This window comes from Lissotriton helveticus, chromosome 2_1 (genome assembly GCF_964261635.1).
Source record: "Lissotriton helveticus chromosome 2_1, aLisHel1.1, whole genome shotgun sequence".
In the NCBI taxonomy this organism is placed as follows: Eukaryota; Metazoa; Chordata; class Amphibia; order Caudata; family Salamandridae; genus Lissotriton; species Lissotriton helveticus.
In genome coordinates, this window is record NC_136059.1 from 65,755,382 (window position 1) to 65,777,218 (window position 21,837).

General features: G+C 43.4%; 1 protein-coding gene across 1 annotated transcript in view; it reads left to right on the forward strand.

The window, feature by feature from the left end:
* The window catches only part of LOC144820064 (vomeronasal type-2 receptor 26-like), a 157,911-nt gene that overhangs the window by 78,634 nt on the left and 57,440 nt on the right, over positions 1-21,837 (forward strand). The window contains exon 4 of the mRNA XM_078677719.1: positions 12,308-12,544. Coding sequence (XP_078533845.1) covers positions 12,308-12,544 — 237 coding nt within the window. The remainder of the gene's footprint in view (positions 1-12,307; positions 12,545-21,837) is intronic.

Below are 21,837 nucleotides of genomic sequence, written 5' to 3' on the forward strand. Positions count from 1 at the left end.
TACAGCTTGTAGCCAAGCTGTTTTCTAATTAGGTACACCTTGAATAGAAACCTGCTTATAAAAACCACTACCAATTGAGAGGTATTAGACTTAATTATACGCTCTGCTTCTTTATAGGATCTAACACCCATGTTTTTACAGAGGGGTCTGATCCAACGGTCTCTAGGTGACTTATAGACCGGACAAAAAAACATTAGATGGACGTCATCTTCTTTTGCCTTTTGAGAGCAGAGAATACAAAGACCACTATCTTTTTTACCCCCCCACCCACAGGTATTTGCATTCGTCTGGAGCACCCCATATCTAAATTGCAAATATAACGTTTTTGCTAGTGGTGGTCCTATCTCGTTCATAAACGGTTCAAATGAAGCATTATCCTTTACATTCAGGAATTTCTGGGCCAATATGCCAATTGATGAACTATGGAGTAGCTCGCCATTGACATAAGACCAGAAAGTGGACTTTAGGAGTTTTTTACATGGGGGTGTCATATTCTGAGGCTCTTCCCAATAATGGGATAACCCTAACCTAGTACACCAAAGGGAAATATGTTTTAACCATGCAATTTTCTTGTACTCATCGATCTGAATAACTTCTAACAATCCACTTTTATAATTACACAGTTCCGGAGTTGTCCAGAGCCTTACCCAATACAACAATGGCCTTAAAATTGCTTGGTAATCTGTCCGTTTAAGATCAATATCCAAGAACACTGGAACTAGGGGAGTTCTAGTTGGTATTTTTAACAACCTACGTATAAAATGATTTTCTCGCGTTCAAATTTGCTTTTACAGCAATGCCCCAAAACCTCAGCACCATAGAGTGCCGCTGATTGGGCCTTTGCCTTAAATACTTCAAGTGCCGGCGTGATAGCTTTAGAATGACTTGCACCGTGCACTTTTAGTATGGGCATCGAATTTTGTTTGAAAGACAATTTACTTTTTACCAGATGCCCCTTCCATGAAAGGGTACTATCCAACATAATACCTAGATAATTAAAACTCTCCACATACTCCAGTTTTTGATTGTTTAAGGCCAAATTCTTCCTAAAGGACTTTTGCAGGTTTATGGACATATATTTCGTTTTAGACTAATTTATTTCTAACCCCTTCTCTACACAATAACCATAGAATTTGTTCACCAGATTTTGGAGATCCTTCGGACTCTGAGAGATGAGGATTGTATCATCGGCAAAAAGAAGTGCCGTGATTGCCTCGTCTCCTAGCTTCGGGAAATCATGATTGCAGTCCCTCAGATATGTGGGTATGTCATTAACATATAGTGAGAAGAGCGTAGGCACCAGCACACAGCCTTGGTGCACGCCACGACTCACAGGAATGTGCTTTGATACTTCACCTCCCTTCCCCCATCTGACTTTAGTATAGTTCCCTGTGTGTAGTCTGATGAGTTCTTGGAGTAACTCACGGGGACCCCCATATTTCTTAGTGTGGTCCTCAGGAGATTACGAGGGACGAGGTCGAAGGCGGCCCTCAAATCTATAAACGCCACATAAAGGCTGCCCTTTCTTATATTAATATACTTCCAGCAGATGCACGTGAATCTAAATACTTGATCCACCGTGATGGTTTTTGACCTAAACCCTGCTTGATATTTGGTCAATGTCTGAGTCTCCTCTATCCATTCTAAAAGTCTATTTAAAATGTGTCTGGCAAAAACCTTCTGTAAAAGATCAATTAAACTAATTGGGCGATAATTGCCCGGGTCATAACGATCCCCTTTTTTAAAATTTTTTACAATTTCTGCCCCTTTCCAACTATCGGGAATCGGTGTTCCAGCCACTATGGAGTTACATAAAACGTTAATATAAGGCCCCCATACTTCCACATCGTGCTTCAATAAGTCGCCGGGGATCTTATCAGGTCCTGGGGCTTTACCTGCTTTGATGGCCTGTAATGCCTGCATGATCTCCTCTATACTAAATCGTAAAGGAACAATACTCAATGCTAAGTTGCTCTCTTAGGCTTGTATGGGCAACCCCTCTTCATCATGTGAGTAGAGTTTAGTAAAATGGTCACACCATGTTTTTTCGTCTAGGTAAATATCCTTAGATGATCTACCCTTTCTATTCCCCTTCGATATTAAACTCCAAAAGGTACTCTGATCTCTAAATTTAGCTGCAGTTAGTAGATCATCCCATAATGCATGATCCCACGCTTTTTTCGCCTGAGTCAGGGTTTTATTATATGCATACCTACTTTCTCTTATGCACTGGGATTTCTTAGTTTTAACAGCATGAATCAAGTGGGACTTTGCTAGACGAGATTCTTTATTGTACCAAGGATTAGCTAACTCTAAGTAACTTTCATTTGGGTTCTTATCCCTTTTACAAATTTTACTCAAAAAGGGAGTTAAAGCATCTACCAGTTGATAGTGTAGATCTAACACACCCTGGGAGCCTAATAGGGGCTCCTGGCAAGATGCAATAGTGTCAGAGAAAGTATTGTAAATGTTTAGCATCGTCGAATCTTTAGCCAGGATGTAGGGCCATCTCAGAGCACGTCTATTATTTGATACCTGCAGTTCCCCAGAAGAATTATTCAATGCGACCTCTTCAGCTGGTTTAGATATGAAAGGCTGAGGGTTTAACCATAGTTGAAGTGGAAGATGGTCACTCTCTGTCCTGATATCTATTTTAAAGTCAATAATTAAATACCATAGACTCAGAGAGACCAATATAAAATCTATATGTGACTTGCAATTACCTTTACAAAAAGTTGGGGCTGCTGGTCTATCAGACTGTAAGCGGCCATTACATGCCCTTAAGTCATGCCCCACGGTCAACTGTAGAATTTGAGTTGCTGCTACGGTACATTTAACTAAGCCAGTGGGATCCAAAATCGGGATATCATTTGCTATATCCTGTTCATCGAGTAGGTTATCGAGGCCCAACACTGGTTCATATTTACAATTGAAGTCCCCCCCTACTACCACTAGTGCATTTAGTCCTAGTGTATCTAAAAAGGAGTCCAGTAGCTCTACTACCTTTGATTCCTTATTAAGTGGATGTGGTCTATTATATATATTTATTAGATATACAGATTCCTTTTTTCTTGTCACCATCTTTAATCCCAATAAATCCGGGGAAGGAATGGGCAGTTGAGTAACTTCTATTTCTAAATTGACTCTTACCCAGATCACCAACCCCCCCGACGCTCTTCCTCTTACTGACAGAATTGCGTCACAGTGAAAAGTTTTATACCCAAGCCTATGCGGGATATCTAAGGCCCAAGTCTCCTGGAGGAGAATGACATCATAATCCTCAATGTAGCTGCACCAGACCAGGTCCCGTAGATTTCTAGCTAAGCCTGCTATATTCCATGATATTAATCTTACGGGTAGATTTTCCTTGAGACTGAGCGGGGCTGCATTCAACAATGTATCTTCTATGGATGTACTATCTAGGGAAATAGTTACAGTACTTATTCCTTCCATTGGAATGTTTCCAGTGATATTACCCTCAGGCACAATACTACTGGTACAGCATAATACTACATCTCCTGGGCTGTCATGACTATCCCCAGCATATTTAGGAATCTGATCGCTCATCACTGCCATCAGAGCAGGACCAAGTCTAGGGTTATCATTATTAATCAAAGTGGGCACCACTATCTGTAATTGCTCAAACTCTAGATTGTTTGTATGTAACTTCCCAACCTGAGTATTAGGAGATGCCCCCAAACCAAGACTACCAACTGACAAGAGTCAATCGTTCTGATCCAAACTACTCAATGCATGATATCTATTATGAGTTGGGAGCTCAAAGTGTGGGCTTATGCTAGGATTCCCACTTCTTTTATTATGCAAAGAACCCTTGGCTAGATGGCTATAGAAGTATCCCAAGGGATGCACACCCACACTATTCTCACCCAGTTTCAGGGATGCTGCTCTAAGTAGCACAGTTGCAACGTGTTGGGGGTGTCTAAAATAAATAACAATACATTCGCCCCTACAAGTTTTCCTGGCATTACCAATCCAGGATACCCGTCTCGTTGTTAATATCTGGTCTGAATAGTTTATCGGGAACCCACAGTTCTTATTCAGCCATGAAACAGTTTTGTGCTTGAGCGAATCATGGGATTCCTGGCTGAAATTGGGCTGTGTAGTGTCTAAGGGTGGGACATTGGAAAGTACGACAACGTATGGTTCACAATCTGGTGGGAGATTAATTGGGCGTACTTTCCCCGGTTAAGCTGGTGACCCCACTATATTCATTGGGACCACTTTAATATGTGTAGTTTGACCGTCACATCGTCCCATCTCCCTAACTTTAGCCGTGCTTGCCCTACCCACCAATGGCTTCTGTACAACCTTGTTAGGGACAATGTCCCTTTCCCTTGGTTTCAAGCTCTCATCGCTAGTTGTCTGAGTTAGAAGATCTCCCAATCTAGACACTTCAGCTGTCAAAAGATCTATTTTTGCCACTAAAGGCTTAACAACAGTTTCTAATTTAGCTTCAAGCATCTTGGCTATGTGGTCCAGAAGGTCAGAATTCCTATTGGTGTCACTAATAATAGTCATGGTTTCCTTGTGACCAATGGTGCTCCTCTGCACTGTATCTGGTGTTTTCCTATGGTGTGTTCCTCCCCGCTTAGTCTGTGTTTTCCTGCATTTTCTTACCGCTCGCTTAACTGGAGAGCACCGTAGTGATGCGTCCATGGAGTTGTCTTGTAAATCCTGATCTGGTACATCCTGATCTACAACTAATACTGTCGGAATCTCCACTAGTGGAACATCAGTAGGAACATCAGAGTTAAGAGAAGAGGCCAAAATCGAACCACTTCTGGCACCAGGGGGTGTAGTAATTATCACAGGTAGTTCTTCCCGACCCAGTGATTTCCTTCTATCGTTATTAATCTTGCTCACCATTTTAACTAAATAGTTGTCCATGGTTGTTTTGTTCTTAGCCATTATTAATAACTGAGTATAAACCCCAAGAACGTGTGTACCGTTAGAATCACGGCTAGTTGGGGATAGGCAGACGAAATGATAACTATGAGCTTGCAAAGTACTTCCTATCTATGGTATGAAACAAATGGTAATATTAAAAAAGAACAGTCATAAATATATGTCCAAATGCTTACTTCTCAAATATAGTCACGACCAGGGGGGGTGGCCCTGCCCTGCCTCAGTCTGCCCGGACTGCACAGACTGCCCCGCCTTTGTCCCGGGCTTCTCCCGGGCGCTCCCGCGCGCGACTCGCGGGGCGAGAGGCGTTCCTCTCCCTTTACGCGCCTCCGGGCGCTCTGGTGTCGTCACTCTCGTGCCAGAGCCGCCGGGGCACCTGGGGATTGAAGTCCCAGCCCTCGCGGCGGCGGTGGTGCTGGCGCTGGGGTGCGGGACCCGGTGTGGCAGACAGCCGTTCCCCTCACGGCGTGGATGCTGGCGCTGGAGTTCGGGACCCGGTACAGCAAAGGGCCGTTCCCCTCACGGCAAGTAAGGCAAGGCTCCCAATGCGCGCTCGGCGCTCCTCTCCCTTTACACGCCTCCGGGCACTCTGGTGTCGTCACTCTCGCGCCACAGCCGCCGGGGCATCTGGGGATTGAAGTCCCAGCCCTCGCGGCGGCGGTGGTGCTGGCGCTGGGGTGCGGGACCCGGTGTGTCAGACAGCCGTTCCCCTCACGGCGTGGATGCTGGCGCTGGAGTGCGGGACCCGGTACAGCAAAGGGCCGTTCCCCTCACGGCAAGTAAGGCAAGGCTCCCTTCTTTTCAGTTTATGACAAGTATCATGGGTGGGGTGGAAATTCCTACTCCTACCAAAAACCTAAAGGCACAATACGTTATTGATTTATCTCCACTCGATTATGTCAAACAACGTCATGAATTGGTACTTCTAGTGTTAGGAACACTAATATGTATGATTTGTAATTGCAGAAGACATAAAAATAGTCAATGGTACCTAAAGAGACATACCAGTGTAGCACTGCAGACCATTGTAACACTAGTTTTTTCAATATGAATAGCAGTGCTCTTGCTTTCTCCCATGCCCTCTCTCTTTGTGTTTAGACACAGATGCTTGTGGTATGATGGGGTCATTTCTTTAAATAGTGGCGTTAATGTGTTTGTGACAATACTTTCCTGATGTTAGAAGTAATCTAGTGAAGCTGCTGAGGATTTACTATCCTGCCACTACTAATTTCCCTATTTTCAGCATTTTCTGTTGGTGGCCTCTTTCCTGACAGAACATGTGAGCATCTTCTTAGGTACCACTAGACAGAGTTATACTCAGCCTTGCAGAGCAATATCTTGCGATCTTCTACATTCATCATCTTGTGGAAAATACCCCTCTGCTTTAATGGGGGACACAATTACAGGAGATCATATTAATGAATGTTTCCTTATCCTCGCAGATAAATCTACCAGCTACATTGAGCAAACCCAATAAGATAATTTAGTACTCAGCTTTTTTCCAGGCGTAGATACAGAGAGAGAGACAGAGAGAGAGAGACAGAGAGAGAGAGAGAGAGAGAGAGAGAGAGAGAGAGAAAGAGAGAGAGAGAGAGAAAATACCTGCAAGAGACAGCAAGGAAGGATCAGAGAAAAAGGAAAAGCAAGAGAGACCTAGTGAGAGGTATATGTGTTTAGAGGTTATTTGAATTTGTGAAATAATCTCTTAATTACAGGGCGACCTCTCCTCAATCCCTTTCCCATTTATCTCTGTGTTGGGGTTGGTTATCACTGCTCACTGTTGGCTCAGGAAGAATTGTTTCTCACTGTACTCCTCACCTCATGTAGGACTTGTTATTTAACATTTGCATTTTGGGATGATTTTGAGGTGAAGCCCTTCCCGGCAGCAGAAATCAGTTTCAGATCTGGTCAACATACCCTCTACTCTTACGCAACCTAGCCTGTTCTTTTCTTAACTGCTTGTACAAGGCATCAGAAATGTCCAGCATCGGGATTTTACTCATTATTGACAGAAGGGTGATTCCACGCAAGTTTTCAACGACAAAAAATCAACCAAGTTGGTAATGTTCCCTTCTTTGAAAGTTATCTGATAATATCCCCACCCCCAAATCAATTTAAACAGTTGTTGAATGATTTTGGCTGATTGTTCAGGAACTGCCTTGAACATTTTTGCATTCAGGTTGTCTTTGTGAGGAGCTTTTCCATTCTTGAGAGAATGGATGGCAGTGACAATATCTTACTTCTGTGGTGTGACAGTATTCACATCCAAGTATGTCTATGATTTTTAGATGTCCACTTCACTAGTTGGCACTGATCTGTTCAAGTCTTCTTTGAAGTGGTCAACCCGGCGTGCTTCCTGCTCTTTCTCGGTTGTTATTCGTTTATGGTATTCTGATTTGATCAGCACATTGCTACCCCACCTGGGCTTTCCAGTGTTGACATAAACAGATGGAACTCCAGAATAGACACATTTTGAAAAAGCAGGTCTTTAATGACTATCTAAATATCTCAGGTGAGTTGCATAAAGAAAATCAGTAGGAAGGGAGATCTAGAATTTAGGATCCAGAAAGGCAAAGGAGCATCTTACCTGCCTTGATAATTTTACTCTAGGAATAACTGAAAGATCGTATTTCCTGGAAAGTACCACCCAACTAGGCGAGTAAGGATGCACCAGCAAACTTATATATGAAGGTACCAAGTGAGTCATAGCTTTGTGCATACAGCATAACACCTTAAATTGAATATGTTTAACTATCTGGAGCCGATGTAGATTTTTGAATGTGACATTAAAGGTAAGCTGCTGCATTCTGAAGAATCCAGAACTTTCTTGTTAGGTACTTAGTAGCGCCAATGTAAATAACTGTGCCATAGTTAAGCCTGGAGATACCCAGGTCCTGCACAACCATCCTCTGAATGGAGGAAGGTATAAAACATATTTTTTGTAGACATCCAAGGAGTCCAAAGCAACAGGCAGCCACCATGATTATTTGCTGGTCGATCTTTAGTTTTCATCCAGTCAGAGGCCAGGATCTTTAATCGCCTGCCGGGGAATTACACTATAACTCATCTCAACAACCAAACAATGGGGATCCCATAAATAGGGATTATTGTCTACCAGTAGATCCTTGGTCTCGTGCCCATTTAGTTTTAGACAGCTGTTCATCCAGCTCGCAACCTCCACAAGACAAGGAACAAGATGATGTGATGTAAAATCATCCTTAGCAGAACATTATACAAGTAATTGTGTGTCACATGTATAGGAAAAGGTGTCAGGGCATGTTCTTCCTCATCGTCTGCCAGAGGACAGATGATGTATATTTAAAAAAATGAGGCTCAAGGAGCAGGCCTGTGAATTACCATAAGGTAACATGTGAACTGAAGAATCATGAGGCTTGGAAATAACTTGATAGGAGTGATCTTTCAGAAAAGAATAGAACTAGGTAAGGTCCTACATGCCAACGTCAGATAAGCGTTGGAGGAGCACCTGATGGGACACAGTTTCAAATGCAGTGCTCCAGTCCAGAAGGATATAGCAGTGGCTCTCCCTCTCTTCAGCTGCATTCTGAGGTGCTCAAATTACACCTAGAAGGGTGATATCCATTTTATTTTCGGACCAGAAACCTGATTGGGAATGATGGATAAAATTGTCAAACGACAAAACATCTGACAGTTGAACGTTGATATGCTTGTCAAGGAACTTTGTACATATAGGGAAGAGTGAGATCCAGCGATAGTCAGCCCAACCTGAAACTTCCAAATTAAATTTCTTGATTAAGGCTCTCACCATCACGTGTTTCAAGGGCCATGGTGCTGAGCCATTTGGCAAAGAGGTGCAGATTTACCAGGACTGGGGAGGGTGCGAAGCAGTACAATTCTGTATTGGGGTTTTTGTGATGTAAAACTTTACCTCAAACCTGAGTAGCTGAGGCTCAGAGCAGTCCGTCTTTATCAAGGAAAAAGTATCACAGATGAAAATGTACCAAAATAGTGAGGCAAGAGGGAAACACAACACAATAAATATCCGACATGATTCATAAAAATAAATAGTATTTTTCCGTTAAATAGGCAATTCAACGACAAAAATCAACCACAGTGTTCTGAAGATTGAAGACATGGCAGGATACTTCAGTTCAATAGCTCTGACAGGGAATCAGTCACTTCCTCTTGGAGTCACCTTCTCTGTCTGGGGATCTGCAATTACTTTTCCTTGAGTGAGACTCCATAGCACAGTCCTCTCTTTGCTATGCTAAGGTGCAGCTGCTGCAGTGAGGTCTTTGATGTATCCTCTCTTTTAGGGTCTAGGGAACACCAGGGCAGTCCTTCTTCAGTCCTGTCTCCAGTAGAGATGTAATCTGGGATCTGAGTGCCAGGGGCGCCTCATTTGTGCTTGTTTCTTCCCTCATGGGCTGTGGCAACTACTACCCAATAGGCTCCAACCCCCCCACCTAGTGACATCATCGTGTGAATTATAGCATCTAGCCAGCCCCTAAAGCACCATTCTGCCCACTCCCATCATGCCAGAATGCTTCTCTTGGTATGCCAGAGGTGTGGATAACTCGGTGCTACACAACCCCTAAGAGAAAGTGCTTTGACAATGGCTTTATGCAAACAATGATATGTGATATGCACTCCTTATTAAAACAATTTTTTATCTTTTTTGTTTTCAATTAAACCTGGTGCTGACCCATATCTTGACTAGCCCCTAGCCAAGTTGGTACAAATAGAAACAATTCACAGGAACCTGTGTTATGGGAAGCACTATTCACTTATTCACTAAACGTGATAGCTTTTTTCTTCTTATTCTTCATACATTTTCAATCAAATCTCAACATATTAAATATGTCAGTCTTATGTTTCACCAAAAGTTCATGCAAAATTTTCGCAGTCTTGCGGGTCAGACTGCTAATGTAACCGTCATACCAAACATACACAACAAAATATGAATAGACTCTCGTCAAAACTCTGGTCACATTTCTTTTCTTCAAGGTTGTTTTTATTCTTCTTATTTGTCAGAAGATATATTACTTGGAATTCTTCAAACAACTCTTCATCATTAAACACGTGAAGTCATATCCCAATGCATTTCGGTATGCACCTTCGTCAGGGGAATACACTACAAGTAACAAAACATTCCATCATATAATGACCAAAATATTTTTTACAATCTACAATCACGTCTCAACTTTTTTGTTTTATATGATACACAGAAACCAGACGATCTCCTAGTGTACACAACACATCCTGTGTGTGATTACACATCATGCTCGCAAAAGTTCACCAAAAATTCTCCTATTGACAATGGCTTTCCCAGCTTGTCTGCTAAAACAAAAGAGCAGCCTCTCTCATGGGTGACTATCATATGCCTTTCAAAAGAGGCCTCTCTTTTGAAGCTTGTCTTCTGGACTCATTTACTCTTTGGCCATCCTGCCAGGAGGAGGTCAGACTTCTTCTCTCCGCAGGCCCTTTGTGTCCCTTCCTGAGAGTTGTCACACCTCTCGCCAAAAGGGCAGAAGGCTGCCTCACAGAATGCAGCTTGTGGTTAACAATAAACAGTCACTGGAACTTTTGGCAACAGAATGCCATTTCTCTACTGTTGCACTTTGTGACATTAAATTAGACTTGTGCAAAAAGCTGGGTTTGCTCTGATCTATTTGATACCATGAAGTTTGAACTTTAGTTGTCCAATTTAGAAGTTAGCACTGTTGAATGTTCTAGCCTGTAACTCTATACTTGCCAATGGTGCGTTTAGCATTTCCACAGTAAAATACCAATCACCTTTTTTGCAAAACACTCATGTCCCTCTCTTTAGTAGAATGCATCCTGCTTTTAGGGCTCAGTAGGTCTGGCTTAGTGGTGACTTATAAATATTAAAAAGCAAGGTTTTGTCTTTGACATCAGTTTAAATGGCAAATTTGACTTAGCAGTTTAAAATCTGTTCTGTGAGGCTGTATTGACAGTCTGGATGTCATATTTTAACTTGTGCTGCTTTCCATGAGAGACACTTAACTTACCGACCATAGGTACACCTAGTATGATATACTAGGGACTTATAAGTAAGTTAACCTATGCCAATTAGGGATAATCCAATCAATCAAAAATATACCTTTTAAGGGCTAAAGCACATGCACTGAGTGCTGGTCACCAGGGCACAGAGAATTACAGAGTCATCACACTAGCACCAAATAATCAACAATGGGTATAGAAAGTTGAGGTCAACCATCAAAAAGACGTTTCCTTACCACGAGTCAAAGTGATTAGAATTGTAGTTTCTGGTTTTTGTGTCAGTTAGACCTGTGACAAACCCAATGCATAGAAAATGTTCCCATAGATAATCCTTGTTATGCAATTTTAAAAGGGGTTGTGTTATGTCTTAAAACATTGAGACCCAGATTTAGGTACCTGTCACACAACAGAGCCCAGCACCCACAGTTGTTGTGCTGCATTGTGTGACAAGGGGAAAGGAGGGAAGCACCATATCTATGGCGAGGAGGTAAGAATCAGAGTACTGGAATCACTGGTAAGTAATATCTGTCCTAAGAATCATGGGGGAGATTCATGTTCACTTGCGCCACTTTTGCGCCGCCGTTGCGTCACTTCTGTAACACAGCGGCGGGGTAAAACCTACGTCACGTTGCGACATACTGACATTGTGATGCATCTATGGAGATGCGTCCCTGTGTAAGGCCCTGCACCACATAAAACCTGTGTCAGGTTTCATTTGGGCGTTTACACACGGGGGGGGGGCGTTCGGTCGTAGGAACGCCCCTGAAAAGTGACTCAGGGAAATCTACAAGATTTCACTGAGTCACTTTACCAACGCTGATGCGTTACAACCCTGCGCCTGCTTGAAGCAGGCGTAAGGCTTGACGCACCACGTTACAGATAGGGCAAGTTAGAAAAGTGCTGGAGTTGTGTGCCGCACACAACACAACTTCAGCACTGCCCCAACTTCACGCCCTAGATACGGCACACATCTGTTTATTCCTGCGCCATGGTGCTCCGCATTGTAAATGCGGCGCATCATGGGTGGCGCACGGATAAACTTGTTTGCCACATCTTTCCAGGCGCACCTCTGCTGATTTGCAGAGATGTGTCAGGCAACATAAATCTACCCCCATGTGTTAACGAAAACAAATATAGGGATCCTGCCAAACTGCGGACCACAATTACCCATGCTTCCTTGAAGGGTTTATGGTTATAGAATAAGGCTCTCAGGAGCAAAATTTAAGGAACACATAACAGGGCAAACTCCTTGGACAGCGTAAATAATTGATGATTTATGTTACATTTATAATAACGATCAATGTACTTTGAAAAGGTTAATGAGCTGTGGTAATACAGTTAGCATCATGTTTATTTTTTCTAATCTGTATTTTAATAGCTGAAGAGATTCCTTCAGAAGATACATTTTAAGACACCTTCTGGAGTTGATTTTGAATTTGATGACACAGGCGATGCTCCGGCCCATTATGACATTTTAAACTGGGTTATCTACCCTGATGGAACCACCAGAGACATCCAAGTTGGCACTTTTGACCCATCCGCTCCCATTGGTCGTCAACTTATCATCAACACAAGCTCCATCCACTGGCATTCATTGTGGTCCAGCCTTGATCAGGTCAGTTTGAAACCTGTATAAATCTGCACAAACTATAACATGTATAAAAGGGTTACCTGTTAAAAACAGTTTACTTTCTCAAGATATCACAAAATTTAACATCTAACTGAATGTTACCTCAAAAGTATTTTAGCTTAAAGTTATAGATTTTATATGATGTATCTGTTATATGATGAATCCTTCAGAATGTGCTCCCTGAGTGAGGCTTTAAAGTCTTCTTGGTACTGTGGTAGGTTTTGTACTGCCTTTTTTCAGAAATTATTCTATAGTTTATTTGCAGAGAATTCGGTGCACCCAACAAGTACATCACACAAGTATTGCAGCTAGTTGACACAGCTCTAAATCAACAGTAATTCTACCCCTAGTACATCCAGTACCTTTTTTACAGATGTTCCTTCACTGCACTCCTCGAGCTCGAATGGTTGTAGCCTTATGAATTTTTAGAATGAATATTGTGATGTCATTTATTATGGATTTCCCCAGTTGCAGCTGCTGCAACAACCAAGGTGATGGAAGAAATTCTTCAATTAATCTCAGCCATTAGCGGCCCGATGGGGTGCATTCCAGTGCATCATTTTTAACCTTCTCTCTGGACAGAGACTAGATGATTAGGGCCAAAAATGGACCCCATGCTCACCCAAACAGATGTCTGCCGTTAAACCTAAGTAAAGAGTCTTAAGTATGTCTAAAATGATCTGGGTCTCTTGTGCTCCTGTCTGGAAGAGACCTGGCAATTTGGTCCAAATTGCTCCTAATTGTTTCAGTCCTGTCTGATTCGCATATGTCTGGTCTCTATCTAGAGCAGTGCCAGGGTGTGAAATGATGGAATGGAATGCGGCCCACAGTGATCGCTAGTAGCTAAGATTAATTTCCACTTTTCTTCCCACAGGTAATTCTTTCTTACCTTTGTTACCTCAGAGTGTTTGGCTAAATGTTTGCCCACAGGAGTGGGTAAAGAGGGATTTTGGGTTTAACTAATTTTTGTAACAAAAACAGTGATGCGGATTCTCTGTCAAGCTCTCTGTCTGATACATTGATGTACTAGGAATATGTTTTACACTGTTTCAATATTCACATTGATGTACACTGTCTCACACTGAAAACAAAGGGGGGTGTACTGATTGTGGGTTAAACAGCTGCATTCATACCGACTCAAGGAGATTGCTATAGATTCCCGGGATATCCTTTTTGTTAAGTTGTCACATGCTACCTCCCCAGATATTGTATTGATCAATGTTTATTCCAGGGGCCAGCAAGGTGGCAAATCATCTGACACGATTGATATGTTAGATTTCTTTTTAACGCATCACAGAGGCAATTGTAATAATATAATCGCAGGGGATTTTAATTGCACTTTTGAACCGCTAGATTGCGAGGACTTGAATTTTAGTTTTGAGGAGAATGACCAGTAGTCTATCCCACCTTTGGAATTGAAAACAATAAAAAAATGGACCAGAGCAGCTCTCCAATTAAAAGCACTCTGCTTGGAACGTGGGTTAAGAGTGGAAAATGGCCGTACTAAGTCTGATAAAGTAGGGGTCGCAACATTCAACAATGGTCACCGTTCCAGTCGTATAGACTATTTTATAATAAACATGGAAATGTGGCCAGACCTGTTGGATATGATGGTGGTAGCCCGGCTCGAGAGTGATCACAATCCCCTCTCAGTTACCATGCGGGCTATCGGCCCCAACCGCAGAGAAAGCATGCTTAACTGCCCAGACTATATAGATGGTCATCTAACCAATGATACTAGACGCATTAAATGGTGTAAGGTTGCACTTGATCCCGAGAAATTGCTAGCTATGAATAATTTGGTAGAGAACACTATTTCTACTCTCCAGACAGAGGACGAATTTGGGCTAGGTAAGGACAGGATTTCCCTGACACATGAGCATCTTTTTAACCAACTGAAAAGTTTTTTTATTGCTAAAAATAAAAAAAGGACCAGCTCCATCCACTACTAAGGCGACACCTTGGTATAACTCTACCTGCTGCTTACTTACAAGTCTTTGGCAGTTGCAATTAGGAGCAAGCACCAGGTCTATATAAAAGAAAAAAGGCAGGCTTACAAGTGAGCCAAATCCAAGGCAAAACGTGACTGGGATGAGGCTCACTGGGCCGAACTCCTCGAGGCTTGGTCGGGGAGGGACATGATGCGTTTTTGGCACCTGGGTAAATGGGGGAGTGGAAACATCTGTAAAGTGCCCTCCAACCATGTGGAAGCTGATCAGTGGATTAACCACTATAGAGGCCCCTTTGCAAAAGACATGGGGGCCCAGGATTCCTTTGATGTGCTTGGGTTTGTTCATTCTCCTCCCCTCAACGTTACTCACAAGGAAGTAGAAGCAGCACTTTTACAAGTTCCAAAAGGGAGGGCCCCAGGCATTGATTGCATCCCCGATGACCTTTTTGTACAAGACTTGGCACCATGGGCAACATATATCCAACTTTTAATGAACGTCATTTATAAAGGAGCAGCGATCCCCTCTTCCTGGGCAGGGGCAGTAATCCTTCCTATCTACAAAAAGTGGGATCCTTCCCTCCCATGAAATTATAGGCCCATAAGCCTGATCGATTTCATTCAGAAGGTTGTGGCAAGAGTGATCTTAGGAAGAATGCAGTCTTGGATGGATGATTCCCACATCCTATCAGATTTACAAGCAGGGTTCAGACATTGCATTAGCACAGTGGATCAGGTGCTCAGGTTTATCCTTATTTATTGGCGCGCCGTCACTTTGGGGAAAGGGTCTATATACGCAGTTTTTGTGGACCCTAGGCCTGCATTTGACCCAGTTCCGCGCTCTAAGCTGTGGCATAACCTTTTGAGGCTGGGTATGCCACTGGAAATTCTGGCCTTTGTTGTCCAGTTGTACACAGATAATTTCGAACAAGTTAGGTGGGACAAGGCAGGGCACACCACTGAAAAATTCTTGGTTGAAAAAGGGGTAAGACATGGGTGCGCCCTAGCACCCACCCTATTTTCCATTTACATCAATGGGGTTTTGAAATATTTTGAAAACTGTCCTACTGATGCTCCGACTCTTGGTGGAACAAAGATCCCACTCCTAATCTTCGCCGACGACACCCTTATCCTTTCCAAAACGTGTCAAAGGCTCCAATGTGCCCTGCATAGATTTGAGGAGTTTTGTGTTCATCATGAACGTTGACAAAACCAAGTTCATGATTCTCCGGAACTCCAGCAAACCCATCAGCGAAGTTAGGATGAAGGAGGGTGCTCTAGAGCAAACTGAAATTTTCTCATACCTGGGAGTAACTCTAGATAAAAGGATGAGCTGTAAGCCACAAATTGACAGCCTTTTGACCAGACATGCCCAACTATTGGGGGTGTTGCTTAGGGAGCACAGTCGCTCTTTCACAAAACCAGTAGCTCCTGTACTGCACATTAACAATGTCGAAATTAGGGCCTCAATTTTGTATGGCTCAGAACTATGGGCGTATGTGAACATGGACGCCCTGGTGGTGGCACAAAACAAATTTCTACGTTCGTTAGGAGGTTGCTGCAGTCCACTCCTCTGATTCCCCTGTATATGGACTTGGGATGCCACTCCATTCGGGACATCGCCCGGTATAGATTAGTATCCTATTGGCGAAGACTCTGGGTGACTCCCGAATTAGCCATCTATGCATCGGCTGTATTAGAAATTCGAGACATGGATGTGAACAACTAAATTGAGTGGTTCAGGTGCATTAAAAATGTTCTCTGTGAGCTGGGTTTGAGTCGGCTATGGACTTCCTCTGCGGATAGTCCTTTCCCAAGCAACCTGAGCTCAAAGCAGCTTATTGGCATCTAGTCTACTCTAGGCAGTTTGTCTCCACTAACAGTTCTCTGTCTAGCACTTTTCTGCAAATTAAATCAGAACCCACCTATGAATCGTATTGGGACTTGATCACTGCTTCCCGTGATAGAAAACTTTTTCACCAATTTAGAGTGGGGACTTTACCCAACAAATGATTTAACTTCAAAGTGGTCTTACCCGGACAATAACCATAGTAATTATCCCTTCTGCCCGGGCAGGATTGAAACTGTGGCCCACATTTTATTTGCTTATCCCATGTACCTTCAACTGAGAAACCACTGGCTGAAACCTGTGTGTCTATTAATGGGGACCAGGGACTACCGTGAGGCTTATAGATTACTAAAAACTGCAGTGGATGGCCCTATAGTGATTGCATCAGCTAAGTTTTGGGGCTGGGCATGGGTGATTCGCTGGTCTTTATTGAAGAACAGATAAACTTTTCCTAGTATACATAAATCATGATTGCGGGGGGCGTGGCTTATGCGCCGACGAGTTATGGCGCTGCCGCCGTGAGCTCCGTGACGACGCGGGATTTGAAGTTATTTTCCCGATACTTTCTGCACCAGCGGAGACCAGCAAGCGGCATCCCTGCACGGCGGAACATGGTCCCCGTGTGCTGCGAGATGCGGCGGCCCTCCTAATTGCCGCTTTCAACCAGTTTTGCCGCTCAACATCTCTCGGCTGTTGTGGAACGCGAGCGGCCGCCATTTTGTGCCGCCGAGCTCGCGTTCCGTTTTTCTTTTCACCTTTGCGGCATTAGCAGCCTGTTTCCTCTCCTGCTACGCCATATGGACATATGTTGCTCAGGTATGTTGTAGGGCACGTCTAGTATGCTCCTACTCTATCTTCATGACTTTTGGCGCCGCAGCTCTCTTCATGTCCTCTCATTATATTACTACTGATTAGCGGCGGCCATTTTGTGGTGTTTCTTACACACTATCCAACACATCCCTCTCATCTACTTATAACCCTCTGTGGAGTACCAATTGATCCCCTTGGGTCTCATTTCCTATGGACGCTTTGCTGTTGCTCTACTACAATACTCCTGGATGGTTTTCTGCATGCGTATTGCTTTGATTTTTGCTCCATTTCGTCGCACGTCATGAGGATTTGAGTTGTTGCTTCTCCATTGTTCCTTAGTACCTCTTCTGTGACCTCTTCCTTCCAGTGCCTCTGCTAGCTATATATTTAGGGTCTCAACTTGTTGGCTATTGCGGTGTGACTTTCATTCCTGCGGTCCTCCTAGTTTGCCCATCTGTTGATATCATGTCGCAGAACGCGGGTCATACGAGATCGTCTGTCACTGGCAGTACACCGAAACGCCTCAAGAATGACCCTCCTTCTCCAATTCGTTCCTCTCAGAACCCTGTGCTGGACTCCATCTTAGAAGAGGTACGTGGCTTACAACCATTTATGGTGGCAACTAATGAGAAGCTCAAGCAGATAGAAGAGCGTTGGGTCGTTATGGAGAACAAGGTTTTACAACTCGAACAACGCATCAGTGACGTCCAGGATGTCTCTACCAAAATTCCTATTCTTGAAAAGGAGATACAGCAGTTAAAACTTCACACAGAGGACCTTGAAAATCGTAACAGAAGGAATAACCTTCGTATTTATGGTGTTCCGGAGTCCCTTTGTGGTAAATAAATAATTAAATACCTGATCTATTTTTCGGAATAATTAATTAACAGATAGCTCAATAAATAAGAGTCAAGATTCGAGGTAGCTGGAGTTTGCAGGTTTTAATACAGCATAAAGGACAGGAACAGGACAACCTGCACGGGAATAGGATGGCAGCTGCCGGGGGCAGGATCTGGGAGCATAAAGGGATAACCTTTAATAACAGTGCACAATATTTATAGTTAAACAATTGCATTAGAGTTCATACAGTAGGCGTAGCAGTGGGCGGGATTCAGTAACAGTCGCGAAAGATAAGGCTGAAGTGGGTGTAACAAGAGGCGTGTACATAGACATGTGATGTAAACGTAACAGAATATGTCATAAAAGGGGCGGAAACATGGAGGGGGCTACCTAAGGAGCCGGGACCTCTAACCTAGTGGTGCGCGCAAACTGACAATGACGTGTTACTAGGGAGAAGCTGGGGGCTATGACTTCTGTGCTAGAAGAAGAGACTGAAGTCTGGAGAGTCAGAGCGACATGTACCTAAACACTATCTAGTATCTGATGTTTAGAGAACATATTGATAGAAACCAAAAGTTATCAGGGTAAAGGCTAACAGACTCTAAGACTGGTGCATGCATTATTCTACATGTAGTGCGTGTTGAGGAATATTAAATGACTATTAATACAGTATTTCTCTTACATGGAGACGTAAAGGCTAGACCATGACGGAAACTATTGATGCGATTCAGTAGCTTAGGAATGCAGAGAAGGAGAGCTGGACTGATAACTAGAATCATAACATACTCTTGGCAGACTGGCAGGCAGAGCCAGGCCGAGCCGGGCACTGTGAGGCATGAAGTAAGTGAAGGGTCAGGGATACAGGTGGGGGCTGTATCGCTCCTCGGAGAGGGTTCAGGAGACAGGAGCTGAATCTGAGTCCGGGCCCTTTTGAGGCCTAGAAACGGGGACTTTTACTGAATTAACGTGCACACTGTGAAACGTGGCAACGTAGCTTTACATAGGCCTATTACTCGTAGCTTTCACGAGAACTGGAAACTGGCATACTAGAGTTGGACACAACTGTAATTGCGTCTTTAATCGATCATAAGGGAATACATATGCATATTAATCATGCACATATAGCATAAGATGGAGAACACGTAGGGACACAGAACATGGCAAAATTTACTTTTCCACATTCCCTCCTTGTCACTACGTTTCCATCAGGAAACATCTATATTCATGATACCATCTATCATTTCATACAGTATCATTTGCTCGTCTCGAATTGTCTTGGAACGGGACTTAGGACTAGGACTTGGAATACAGGATGTAGCACAAATGCCGCAAATCGCAGGGCCACATTGTATACAGAGGCAGCAACTGAATATGATCGCTACTGCAATGCCTAGAAATGACAATACTTTCCATCCCCAGGCAGATATAATACTCCAGAGCCAACCGGACCATGTCCAGGTGCCTGGATTCTGGTGTAACTGATGGGCAATTTTATGAAGTCTGGTTATAGCTGAATAAACAGACGGCACGTTATTAGGAATGAAAATGCAGCAACTAGATCCGATGACTCTACATGCTCCTCCTCTATCGGCCAGTATGACGTCAAGAACGAGACGATTTTGGAGCACGACAAATCTCATAGCAGATTGCTCCTCGGTTAAGTTACCTAGAGCAGAGGCAGTCTCATTCACTACTGCTTCAAGGGTTCTGGTTAATCTATGTATTAATTTACTATTCTGGATAGGGCCTATAAAGAAAAAGAAACCTCTATTGAAGTCTGTATACTGTTCTAGAGCAGTTTCAGTTTGATCGACAATCGGGGACTGGATCTCCCTTCTATGTCTAATGTGTACTAGATGTGTGTTTCTATGATAATCGGATGGGGCTAGGAAAACTGGTGGCAGTAGGAAGGCAATGTAACAGGTTCCATCCCAATCGAGGGGCAGACGAACATATGCGGTCTGACCACAAACAAAATAAGAATGACGTGAAGCTTTGAAAATAGATTTCCCACTGTCACTATACTTGACAGTAGTAGTACAATCACTATGTCCTACATGTACGGAACCATTATTTCTGACACATAATTCGACTTTGACTGGTAGTACTGAAATAGCAGGTAAGTCTGGAGTAGGATCAGACTGAACATTCAGGACCATAAAATTCGAAGAATAATTACCCAAATTATAAACTTCATTTTCTAGATCTAACCCTGTTCTGTGGGGAAGACCTTGCTTGTCTGGAAAACATGTACTGTTCAGAAGAGACATATCTGTTGAGGATGACGTTAACGTGGACCAGGCTCCACACGAACCATTATGTGAAAACGGATAAGGAAACAGTGGCAGAACTCCCTTCGGTGTCTGGAAAGGGGGGAGTCGACCACACACCCAACAATTAGTGGCATTGCTGGTCTGGTGTGAATAGTGTAACATACGGATAAATGTATTGTTGCGCATAGCGAGACGATAGGATAGTTCGTGAGGAGGCAGATCACTAAAGGTGTGCTCTACTGTAGCATTAGAAAACTTATTTACATGAGAAATTGGGAAACATAAATGAAATGCATAACTTGTGCAGGTAACCATCAAACTTAGAAACAATATAAAACTTAGAAAAACGATACATCGGATTGAGTTTTGACTAACTCTCTCACTATGGGGGTCTATCTCATACATGTCAGATACCTGTCTAACCGTTTCACCCGAGGGGGACTTAGACAATTAAACTGGCTGACTTATTTTACTAGACCGGAGCTTACTTTTATACTCCTGCTGAGGAGTTTTCTCTAACAGGGAGGGCTTTGAGTCAAAGTCAATAGCGGGACAGTCCTTGAGAATAGGGCAATTTTTAGACTCGGAAGTGTCCGTAGAAGTATCATTGAATGTTTTAGTTCTTAGTCCATGAAATTTCTTGACGTGAGACAGGTGTACCCAGCCTTTTCTGCCTTCCAACTTCACGGCCGTGCGGGTGGTCAGAAGGACTAACTTCGGCTCCTTCCAGCGAGGCTCCAGCGGAATTTTACGATCAAAATTCCTGATTAAGACCAGGATGCCAGGAAGGACCTCGTGTGGCTTGACTTCAGTATTGTCGGGAAATGCAGCGGCAACCTGTGAACGACAAGAGTGTAGGGCAGACATCAAGGAAGCTAGGTAATCTGTCAGCATATTACTAGAAACATCTGTAATACTTCGGGGTCTAGGTGTACCCCACATGTTCGGGGGGCGGCCGAATACGACCTCATAAGGGGACAGACCTGATCTGGAATGTGCGACCATGCGCATATAAAACAAAGCAACTGGCAGGGCAACTAACCAGTCCACACCTTTTTCTTGACAGATCTTGGCAATACGGGTTTTCAAGGTTTGATTATGTCTCTCTACGAGACCGGCTGCTTCTGGATGGCGTACACAATGGAACTTCCACTGGTACCCTAACAAAAGGGAAACATGCTTCATGAGTTCGGATGAAAATGGCTGGCCGTTATCAGAATACACGACCCTAGGGAGTCCATAGCGGGGGAAAAATTCACGAACCAACTGCTTGGCAGTGGTCGCGGCTGTATAATCTGGGACTGGATATGCTTCTGTCCACCTGGACAAAGCGCATACAACTACAAGGACATACTTGAAACCTCGACATCGCTCCATCTGAATATAATCCATCTGGAGGACTTCAAAAGGGTGGTCAGGAGGCTGGAATCCCCCTTGTTCCACCGGGACACTTTTACCTGGATTGAACTGACAACATATCATACAGGTACGGACTTTCTGCTTGGCTGCAGCTCGTAAATGTTTGTTGAACCAAAGGTTCTGGATACTGTCTAACATG